Consider the following 12,058-nt stretch of genomic DNA (forward strand, 5'->3'; position numbering starts at 1 on the left):
TGTTGCACAATAATTGAGGGTTCCACTTGGAATTTGCTGATTTTTATGCTAAACAATGTTTATTGTGCAGAGAAACAAGAATTTAGGAAACAATCACATGGTTCCAAAATATGAAAGAAAAACAAACATTACAACAAATTCAGACAATCTGCAGATATGGAGGAGGAGAATGGATTCAGCTGCCCTACTGCTATAAAAATACAGAAGACAAACATGTCAATTAGCTACAAGAACTGCAATCCATATTGTACTTTTCTTCAACAGATCATTCTTTGAGCTGCATATGGACCCTGGTCAAAAGTAGTGCACTATAAAGGGAATTTGGTGCTATTTGGGGTGCAGACTGTAGTCAATGTTCCCTCCATGTTGTCCAGAAGAAATACCAGCCCGCGAAGACGCACGAGATTGAACTGAACGTCACTGTCAACGTTTCTCTGTGTTCGAGTCAACATATTAGCCCCCTTTCAATGCAACATACGGAAACAAAATGAACTATGCACGACTCAGTCAGATTTAGTTTTAGGCAGAGCGCATCGTCGGATGGATTCTATTGCATTGACAGGCACGAGCGGTCGTGAATAGATGTGCTTGTTTTGGGATCAAAGCAAGATATTTTTTCCTAGTTAGTAGCACAGTTATAGCTAGTCAGCAATGGAGGAGTGATGGCTTCCAACAAAAGCACAAAATGTGTACATTTCTAGCCATCTTTGAAAAGCAAGTCAGGTAAAAGCTTTCTTATGTCTTGAAGGGGCAGTGCTGTATAAATAAGAACCAATAAGCATCACACTGCTACTGTAGGCCGCTCTGGATAAGAGCGTCTGCTAAATGACTTAAATGTAAATGTAGGCTGTATCATGGAACTATTATTCACTATTTCAATAGTTCCATGTTAAAATGTTATGGGATGCATTTTCTCCATTGCTTTTGATGATAGGCCACTCTGGTAGTCCTACATTATAATAAAATAGCCACAGTAGCAAACTAACTTAAGCAGGCCTCAGTGTTCACAGTAAACGCGCGCCAGAGGTGACACAGAATTTTCGCTCAAGTTGGTGCTCAGCAGACCTAAAATTAGCTCCGTGCCGGGAAATTTATTTTAGGAAACATTGGCTGTAGGCCTACATTAAGACAAAATGTAAAATGTATCTTAAAATTGACATTATTTGTGCTCACCTTTGCTTTGTTCTGTACGGGTAAATACAGTTTGAACTCTGCAGGGAGCTCATCCTCTGAGTACAGTCGGTCAGAGAAGTACACTCTCCGGATGCGGCAGTTTGCATGGATCTGGAACAAAACATGTTTAATATGAATCTGGAAGGAGAGTTTACAGTCTAGCCAGACACCTAGGTATTTGTAGTTGTCCGCATATTCTAAGTCAGAACCGTCCAGAGGAGTGATGCTAGTCGGGCAGGCAGCGAACGGTTGAAAAGCATGCATTTGGTTTTACTAGCATTTAAGAGCAGTTGGAGGCCATGGAAGGAGTGTTGTATGGCATTGAAGCTCGTTTGGAGGTTAGTTAACACAGTGTCCAAAGAAGGGCCAGATGTATACAGAATGGTGTCGTCTGCGTAGAGGTGGATCAGGGAATCACTCGCAGCAAGAGCGACTTTGTTGATATATACAGAGAAAAGAGTCGGCCCAAAAATAGAACCCTGTGGTACCCCCAAAGAGACTGCCAGAGGTCCGGACAACAGGCCGTCCGATTTGACACACTGAACTCTATCTGAGAAGTAGTTGGTGAACCAGGCGAGGCAGTCATTTGAGAAACCAAGGCTGTTGAGTCTGCTGATAAAGATACGGTGATTGACAGAGTCGAAAGCCTTGGCCAGGTCGATGAAGACGGCTGCACAGTACTGTCTTTTATCGATGGCGGTTATGATATCGTTTAGTACCTTGAGTGTGGCTGAGGTGCACCCGTGACCAGCTCGGAAACCGGATTGCACAGCGGAGAAGGTACGGTGGGATTCGAAATGGTCAGTGATCTGTTTATTAACTTGGCTTTCGAATACTTTAGATAGACTTATATCCATCCTGCCCTGCCTATAACAGTTTGGGTCTAAAGTGTCACCCCCTTTGAAGAGGGGGATGACCGCGGCAGCTTTCCAATCTTTAGGGATCTTGGATAATACGAAAGAGAGGTTGAACAGACTGGTAATAGGTGTTGCAACAATGGTGGCGTATAATTTTAGAAAGAGGGTCCAGCTGATTTGTACGGGTCCAGGTTTTGCAGCTCTTTCAGAAGATCTGCTATCTGGATTTGGGTGATAGAGAAGCTGGGGAGGCTTGGGCAAGTAGCTGCAGGGGGTGCAGAGCTGTTGGCAGGGGTTGGGGTAGCCAGGAGGAAAGCATGGCCAACCGTAGAGGAATGCTTCTTGAAATTCTCAATTATCGTGGATTTATTGGTGGTGACAGTGTTACCTAGCCTCAGTGCAGTGAGCAGCTGGGAGGAGGTGCTCTTATTCTCCATGGACTTTACAGTGTCCCAAAACTGGAGTTAGAGCTACAGGATACACATTTCTGTTTGAAAAAGCTAGCCTTTGCTTTGCTGACTGACTGTGTGTATATACTGCGTGGGAAATACAGGCAAGGTAATGCAATGTGCCATTTAATCTTATTCCAAACATAGCCTAACTGATCATTCAAAGTTTGACGTAAGAGATAGCCTGGTCCCAGGTCCGCCTGTACAGTCTTGCCAACCCCTATCATCACCAAACTTGGCATGCCAATGACCACAGGAGTTGGCAAGGCAGCACAAACAGACCTGTGACCAGGCTAGGTAAGAGATCTGTATAGTGTGTCTTGGACCATGACCCTGGTCCATGAGCCTTTCTGACTGACCTGCACACGGAGTGTCTCGATGTAGTTGGTGCCGTAGGCCCGCCGTGTGAAGTCAGACAGGTTGAACTGGATCTGGTTCCAGCCATCGTCCAGCCTCATGGGCATGGTACAGATGAAGGGTTTTACCCGCGTGGTGCTCTGGTAGTTACTGGCCCGGAACCGCCTCCTCACATTCTTGTCATCCAACACCTGCGATTGGAAAGGGAGAGCTAAGCTCAGTCAAACTGATCACTTGTACCCTTTTCACACCACTGAGCCAAACCGAAGCGAGCTGTACTGGACTGGCCTGGTTACGCATCCACCATTGTAGCTGGGACCACACTGTAAAGAAGAATATGAATAGAATTTAAATGAGCCAGTGCAGTACGGGTCAGCCCTTATGGTGTCAATCAGGCATTGCTGTATAAGGAATTGCTTTACATGTTTTACAATATTGTACAGCTTTCTTTGTATACATATGCAATGGATCTGGTTGTTGACTTGGATGATAACCTACCTGGACTTCAAAGGTGAAATACTTCTTCAAGTTCTTGATGATCATAACCAAGAAAGGTAGTTTGATGCCAAGTGTCTTCTTTGGGTCTGCCGGACATGTGATGTAGGTTGTGCTGTTGAATTTGAAGAGAAACGGTTAGGTGTGGTTGTCCGAGTAAGAGAAAACAGGCTAGTGAACATAGAACAAGTTTACCTGACATTTGTTCCCTCCACTTCAAGCACCAGCGACTGGATGTCATTGTCTGTAATCCGTTTTATGTGGCCGTTCCTGACCTATTGCACAAGCAACATTTTGAAATGGGTAAGCTAGCGTGTACAATTACTTTTAAGAAATGTGTTTTATTGAATGTGAACTCAGGAAGATTAGGTCATCTCTGATTAACTAATGGGTATCTAACCTAGCTAATAAACTGACGTTAGCTAGCTAACTAAAGGCCTGATTATGACAGTGGCATGATAACACAGTAGCCTTCAAATCGGAGTTAGAACAAAGCTTACAGCATGACATGCCCTAATGCTAGCTAGACACTGGGCAGTTTAACTTTAGTAACGTTAGTTAACTTCTAGATGTATACTGCATTGTCATGCGCAAACTGGTTATCTAGCTAGTTATATGGCTAAAGTTAGCTACTTGCTCTCTGGAGCTCACCACCATACCAAGCCCTGCAATAAAGCTAGCCTTGTCAAATTAGCAAGCAAATTCATGCGTAAGCTTGTGTAAATCGTTGCTTACCTTTTTATCCCATATCTGAAGAGGTTTGCTCCCAATGCTATACAATATAGATAGGAATCCACTTTGAAATGTGTTTTTAAACATTTTCTGTGCGTTTATAACGCCGTCTCATGTGGATGTGTTGTTACTTGTTGCTAACGTTACTTTAGTTCAGCTAATTGATTTAGCTTACGCTTCAACTCCAAGTTCCGTGTGGCACACAATAATGGTGCTTCCTTCTGCCTCGCAAAACGCCCCAAAAGATACGCGTCTTCTATGAAAAGTACCTTCAGAAATGTTACTAAAGTAATTGCCGTCCGGCACCACCATCTGTACCGGCAATATAAACCATGCACTTGCTCGCCTTTTCCCCTTTTGTGTTGTTGAGTTGCTATAAAATGTCAGGCGGCCCCCTTATCACAGCGGACTTCATTGTTGACTCGTATCAGCTACCATGGAAACACAACGCTTTAGCGGGGCCAGAGGCACTTTTGAGGAGATGGGAAACTCCATAGAGCCAGCTCGTAGTTAGGTGGGGCCTTATACACTCCTTTCTGTGTTTGCAAAGATTGCCACATGAGGGCGATGCTCGCAAATTGGTGGCAGAATATGGGGGATTTCTTAGAAAGTCAGCAAAAAAGCCTCTATTTACATGTTGTTTATGCGTGCATTTCACACTACATTTGGATTATACTTGTACTTTCAGGCTTGTATGAATGTCCTGCTTAATATAATGTTTGTGTCATGGCAAATCAGCTGCATTATACTTCAAAAACATTTCAATCAGTACAATAGTTCTTTGGCTAGCTTTTGTTACAGCCTATGTCAATGGGCTTTAGCATTCTGTGCCAACAATTCCTGCATCCAAAATAATAAATGTAATCTTAGTGACTGTTCAAGCAATAATCAATACATCATTGTAAAGGGTATGAGAACCCAAAAATATATATTTTGTTTAGAATTCATAAAAACGTAAATCTTGGCTATGTTGAATGGGCGCAGATGGCGATGGCTTTATTTCTGCAGCCAAGAGTCGTGCGCATCTGTACCTTGTGTCAATGTGTCGTGTCCTGTAAAGGGGTCTATAAATTCCTCCATCAATTGCACAATATCATTTTTATCTCCTCCTTTCTGTAATATCTCTGGCATGGCTGTCTGTCATGAGGGGTCTGCAACATTGTAACACACTGGGACTGTCTAAAAACATAACTGCAACAGTGTAGCACCGTTTAACTCCCACAATATTTTTTGCAACATCTGAATTACCTCTTCCGTTTCATCAAAGAGCTTATTGTGTTTTTGATTAGACATAAAATAAAACTAATTATTTATTCCAATCCCAGATAAAGGTTAAAATTGTTCTAATAACACAAAACAAGATGAGGAGATTGAGCCCTATCAGGGCTCCATAATCATAATGTTTAGCCAACAGAGCTCGTGATTTGGCGGGAAAAGTGTTTTTTTTTGGCAAACCGACAGAATCCAAGGTAACGAGAGCACAAGGGCAGGGTTAGAAAAGTTGAACTAGTAGTGCGGATTGTGGCGGTGGATATGCATCTTTTTCTACCTTCTACAAAGACTGGTAAACTTGAAGCACAAATTATACAATCAGAATGCTACTTTCGGAATTACAGAGTTTATAGTCACGCGCGAATAATAAATAAATGATTTACAGTACCAGTCAAAAGTTTGGACACACCTACTCATTCAAGGGTTTTTCTTTATTTTACTATTTTCTACATTGTAGAATAATAGTGAAGACATCACAACTATGAAATAACACATATAGAATAATTTCATAACCAAAAAAGTGTTAAACAAATCAAAATATATTTTAGATTTTTAGATTCTTCAAAGTAGTCACCCTTTGCCTTGATGACAGTTTTGCACACTCTGGTGACGCGTCTCGGCATCTCTCCTGGGTTCTATTCCATTGTTTTTTATCACACAGCTGGGCACAGCGACTTTACTCTCAATCCAGAATCAAAACAACACCATGATGATAATGATGGAAGAAACACAGCACAATGATGAGAATGAGGAAGAAAAACAAAATGATGAGAATGAGGAAGAAAAACAAAATGATGAGAATGAGGAAGAAACACAGCACAATGATGAGAATGAGGAAGAAACACAGCACAATGATGAGAATGAGGAAGAAACACAGCACAATGATGAGAATGAGGAAGAAACACAGCACAATGATGAGAATGATGGAAGAAACACAGCACAATGATGAGAATGATGGAAGAAATACAGCACAATGATGAGAATGATGGAAGAAACACAGCACAATGATGAGAATGAGGAAGAAACACAGCACAATGATGAGAATGATGGAAGAAATACAGCACAATGATGAGAATGATGGAAGAAACACAGCACAATGATGAGAATGAGGAAGAAACACAGCACAATGATGAGAATGATAGAAGAAATACAGCACAATGATGAGAATGATGGAAGAAAAACAAAATGATGAGAATGAGGAAGAAAAACAAAATGATGAGAATGAGGAAGAAAAACAAAATGATGAGAATGAGGAAGAAACACAGCACAATGATGAGAATGAGGAAGAAAAACAAAATGATGAGAATGAGGAAGAAAAACAAAATGATGAGAATGAGGAAGAAACACAGCACAATGATGAGAATGATGGAAGAAATACAGCACAATGATGAGAATGATGGAAGAAACACAGCACAATGATGAGAATGAGGAAGAAACACAGCACAATGATGAGAATGATAGAAGAAACACAGCACAATGATGAGAATGATGGAAGAAACAAAGCACAATGATGAGAATGATGGAAGAAACACAGCACAATGATGAGAATGAGGAAGAAACACAGCACAATGATGAGAATGAGGAAGAAACACAGCACAATGATGAGAATGAGGAAGAAACACAGCACAATGATGAGAATGATGGAAGAAACACAGTACAATGATGAGAATGATGGAAGAAACACAGTACAATGATGAGAATGATGGAAGAAACACAACACAATGATGAGAATGATGGAAGAAACACAAAATGATGAGAATGAGGAAGAAACACAGCACAATGATGAGAATGAGGAAGAAACACAGTACAATGATGAGAATGATAGAAGAAACACAGCACAATGATGAGAATGATGGAAGAAACACAGTACAATGATGAGAATGATGGAAGAAACACAACACAATGATGAGAATGAGGAAGAAACACAACACAATGATGAGAATGATGGAAGAAACACAGCACAATGATGAGAATGATGGAAGAAACACAGTACAATGATGAGAATGATGGAAGAAACACAGCACAATGATGAGAATGATGGAAGAAACACAGTACAATGATGAGAATGATGGAAGAAACACAGTACAATGATGAGAATGATGGAAGAAACACAACACAATGATGAGAATGATGGAAGAAACACAGCACAATGATGAGAATGATGGAAGAAACACAGTACAATGATGAGAATGATGGAAGAAACACAGTACAATGATGAGAATGATGGAAGAAACACAACACAATGATGAGAATGAGGAAGAAACACAACACAATGATGAGAATGATGGAAGAAACACAGCACAATGATGAGAATGCGGAAGAAACACAGCACAATAATGAGAATGATAGAAGAAACACAGCACAATGATGAGAATGATGGAAGAAACACAGCACAATGATGAGAATGATGGAAGAAACACAGCACAATGATGAGAATGATGGAAGAAACACAGCACAATGATGAGAATGATGGAAGAAACACAGCACAATGATGAGAATGATGGAAGAAATACAGCACAATGATGAGAATGATGGAAGAAACACAGCACAATGATGAGAATGATAGAAGAAACACAGCACAATGATGAGAATGAGGAAGAAACACAGCACAATGATGAGAATGAGGAAGAAACACAGGACAATGATGAGAATGATAGAAGAAACACAGCACAATGATGAGAATGATGGAAGAAACACAACACAATGATGAGAATGATGGAAGAAACACAGCACAATGATGAGAATGATGGAAGAAACACAGTACAATGATGAGAATGATGGAAGAAACACAGCACAATGATGAGAATGATGGAAGAAACACAGCACAATGATGAGAATGATAGAAGAAACACAGCACAATGATGAGAATGATGGAAGAAACACAGTACAATGATGAGAATGATTGAAGAAACACAACACAATGATGAGAATGATGGAAGAAACACAGCACAATGATGAGAATGATGGAAGAAACACAGTACAATGATGAGAATGATGGAAGAAACACAGCACAATGATGAGAATGATGGAAGAAACACAGCACAATGATGAGAATGATGGAAGAAACACAGTACAATGATGAGAATGATAGAAGAAACACAGTACAATGATGAGAATGATGGAAGAAACACAGCACAATGATGAGAATGATAGAAGAAACACAGCACAATGATGAGAATGATGGAAGAAACACAGTACAATGATGAGAATGATAGAAGAAACACAGCACAATGATGAGAATGATAGAAGAAACACAGCACAATGATGAGAATGAGGAAGAAACACAGTACAATGATGAGAATGATAGAAGAAACACAGCACAATGATGAGAATGATAGAAAACACAGCACAATGATAGAAGAAAAGAAACACAGCACAATGATGAGAATGATGGAAGAAACACAGCACAATGATGAGAATGATAGAAGAAACACATGAGAATGACAATGATGAGAATGATGGAAGAAACACAGCACAATGATGAGAATGATGGAAGAAACACAGTACAATGATGAGAATGAGAATGATGAGAAGAAAAGAAACACAGCACAATGATGAGAATGATAGAAGAAACACAGCACAATGATGAGAATGATGGAAGAAACACAGCAATGATGAGAATGATAGAAGAAACAATGATGAGAATGATGGAAGAAACACAGCACAATGATGAGAATGATAGAAGAAACACAGCACAATGATGAGAATGATGGAAGAAACACAGTACAATGATGAGAATGATAGAAGAAACACAGCACAATGATGAGAATGATAGAAGAAACACAGCACAATGATGAGAATGAGGAAGAAACACAGTACAATGATGAGAATGATAGAAGAAACACAGCACAATGATGAGAATGATAGAAGAAACACAGCACAATGATGAGAATGATAGAAGAAACACAGCACAATGATGAGAATGATGGAAGAAACACAGTACAATGATGAGAATGATAGAAGAAACACAGCACAATGATGAGAATGATAGAAGAAACACAGCACAATGATGAGAATGAGGAAGAAACACAGCACAATGATGAGAATGATAGAAGAAACACAGCACAATGATGAGAATGATGGAAGAAACACAGCACAATGATGAGAATGATAGAAGAAACACAGCACAATGATGAGAATGATGGAAGAAACACAGCACAATGATGAGAATGATAGAAGAAACACAGCACAATGATGAGAATGATAGAAGAAACACAGCACAATGATGAGAATGAGGAAGAAACACAGCACAATGATGAGAATGATGGAAGAAACACAGCACAATGATGAGAATGATGGAAGAAACACAGCACAATGATGAGAATGATGGAAGAAACACAGCACAATGATGAGAATGAGGAAGAAACACAGCACAATGATGAGAATGATAGAAGAAACACAGCACAATGATGAGAATGATAGAAGAAACACAGCACAATGATGAGAATGATGGAAGAAACACAAAATGATGAGATTGAGGAAACAAACATTTGACATATATCCGATGCTAAACCTTTGGATACATTTTTTACACATTTTATTCTTGTCGTGGAACAGGGACAGTACTAGGAACCTCCAAAATGTGTGATATAATCACTGAAACCTCCCTTATTAAATGGATAACACACTGCCATAAAGTGGTGATAACTAGACAGACTAATCATTTCACAAGGTCTTCTTCTCCCCACATTCACTATAAAAGACATTGTCATGTGTACAGCTGTTGTGTTCCAGGCAGTTCAAATCTATGAAATCTTGAGCATTGAAGTAGATTGAGCACAAACTCAGTTGAATATCTGAAAATGCTCTAGGCCTATTGACAGTGGGAATTGTTCCTACATTGGGTAAAATTTGAAAGCTTGTTTAGGAAAGTAGTCTGCCCTGCTCACGGCTTCCACATACAATACTGCTTTATATGACTCCCTTTACTATTTTGAATTAGTATAATGTTTACTTTGTCCTGCCATGTAACTTTTAAAAAAAGCATTATATTAACTTTTTCAAACAAGGCAGAATGGGGTTTTGTGCGTTTTACAGCCATTTACCCTTGGGTTCTCAGTGAACTTTTTCATTGGTAGCACTGTAGGCTATAGGAACCCCGGAAAAAAGTATCCTACCTGTAAAGCACACCTCCTTGGGAGATGATGAATTGGTTTGGCTCAACTCTTCGGGTCCTCTCCTCCATCCTCACTTCACCTCCTGTACAAAAAGGTGAAAGGTGATCAAGAAGAAGAGGAAGGGAGGAGAGCAAATGTGGAAACAAATACGCTTGTATGAAATGAGACACTCTTTCTTCACTAGCACGTCATCAGGCAAATTAAGTTTACAGGGATGGAATCCCCAGATAAGTGTGTAAAGTAGTAAAAAGGTCAACTAACCTAGTCAATCAACATCTACAGGTGTTTTATTGTGTCCTCTTCATACAGAATAAGGCTTTCAATTGTTGGCCATTCATTGTTTTTAGCCTGAGGCCAGACTTAAGGGTTACTCATGTGCTATACCAGGCTTCCAATGGCAGTAGCGATGACTCTTACCAGCCATAAGATATGATCAAAAGGGCCTTTTACAGACCTTTGCTGCTCAGATGGTTGATCAAGCAAGAAATAATTAGCTGTAGCTTTCCATATGAAACAATAGTGAATTCTGAATCATTATTGAGCTATAGTGTATGTATCATAGTCTCCATTGTAAGATCCCGGTCATGTTTCTATTTAGTATGAGCCCAAGTGTTGTCTTTTCTGATACATTTTCTCCTAGGATCAGTTAATTACATATTTTCATTGGATGTGTTATAGTTTATAATTGTGGGCTATTGTTGCTGTTCTACCCTAATGTTTCCACTTCAGCTCAAACCTACAATCCATGCAGATCCTTACTGACTTATGACATATGGAAGAACCTAATGGTGTGTAATTGCTCCTCTCCATGCATAAAATCCCCCAGGAGTTTGGATTTAAGCCTGTAGCAATTTATTTGTTTTCAGTGTATCCACATAAATTATTTATCTTTGGTAGATATATTCTGCTATTGGAATGCAGTAAATACTATCATTCTCATTTTGCATGTAGGCCTAGTGCTCAGCGCAGCAACGCTGGGCCAAAACATATATCATATTTCCTTTAGGACTGCAGGATGGCTTTTATGCAACTTACTTTCGTTCATTTTTCCCTTTTAGAAATACGTATCTTGGCATAATATCTTTGGCAATGTGGCCCCAAAAAGTTGATTGTCCAATATTTGGAAATTTGACACATCATTTATTTACCCATCTAGACATTTTGGTTACGTACAAAATGGCATCCTATTCCCTATATAGTGCACTAATTAGGAAATAAGTTACTATACATTATTGAGGAAAAAAATGTAGTTTCTATGCCTGTGATATGTGGTTGTCCCACCTTGCTATCTTAAGATGAATGCACTAACTAAGTCGCTCTGGTTAAGAGCATCTGCTAAATGACTAAAATGTCAATGTCAAGATGTTGAGTTTTAGATAAATAAATAACGAATCAAGTGGACAAATGTTTTAGTCAGACGTATCTCGGACATGGACTTATTGGCTACATCACAAAACCCATTCCTGACCTAACCGTATCCCCCGTTCGGCCCTTTTCTCTTCGGTATAATAGCCCAAGTACCAGATGAATCTCCACATTGCTGCCTCCCGACCCACCGCATCCTTCGGTACCATCCACACACTGCTTAAATTATCCAGCAAAGAGG

The 12,058-nt window shown here is 39.8% G+C and overlaps 1 protein-coding gene across 3 annotated transcripts; it reads right to left on the bottom strand.

Moving 5' to 3' along the window:
* Positions 1–32: 32 nt before the first annotated feature.
* Positions 33–4,596, bottom strand: cfap20 (cilia and flagella associated protein 20). 3 transcript variants are annotated; one of them, XM_029658845.2, is made up of 6 exons: positions 4,067–4,594; positions 3,527–3,606; positions 3,335–3,446; positions 2,839–3,027; positions 1,174–1,284; positions 33–187 (listed from the first exon to the last, which is right to left on the bottom strand). In XM_029658845.2, the coding sequence occupies exons 1-6, from the start codon at positions 4,148–4,150 to the stop codon at positions 185–187; spliced, it is 579 nt and encodes a 192-aa protein (XP_029514705.1). In that variant the 5' UTR covers positions 4,151–4,594; the 3' UTR covers positions 33–184. The 3 variants fall into 3 exon arrangements, with proteins under 3 accessions (XP_029514705.1, XP_029514704.1, XP_029514702.1); XM_029658844.2 differs by having other exon boundaries at positions 33–190; positions 4,067–4,593; XM_029658842.2 differs by having other exon boundaries at positions 33–1,284; positions 4,067–4,596.
* Between the last annotated feature and the right edge of the window lie 7,462 nt (positions 4,597–12,058).

This window comes from Oncorhynchus nerka, linkage group LG4 (genome assembly GCF_034236695.1).
Source record: "Oncorhynchus nerka isolate Pitt River linkage group LG4, Oner_Uvic_2.0, whole genome shotgun sequence".
NCBI lineage: Eukaryota > Metazoa > Chordata > Actinopteri > Salmoniformes > Salmonidae > Oncorhynchus > Oncorhynchus nerka.

Excerpts from the sequence above, each read along its gene's own strand:
- cfap20 (XM_029658842.2), bottom strand. The coding sequence starts at position 4,150 with ATGTTTAAAAACACATTTCAAAGTGGATTCCTATCTATATTGTATAGC. Across the intron at positions 3,447-3,526 it reads GTGGAGGGAACAAATGTCAG|CACAACCTACATCACATGTC; the intron begins GTAAACTTGTTC and ends CAAATTCAACAG. Across the intron at positions 1,285-2,838 it reads TCGAGACACTCCGTGTGCAG|ATCCATGCAAACTGCCGCAT; the intron begins GTCAGTCAGAAA and ends GTTTTGTTCCAG.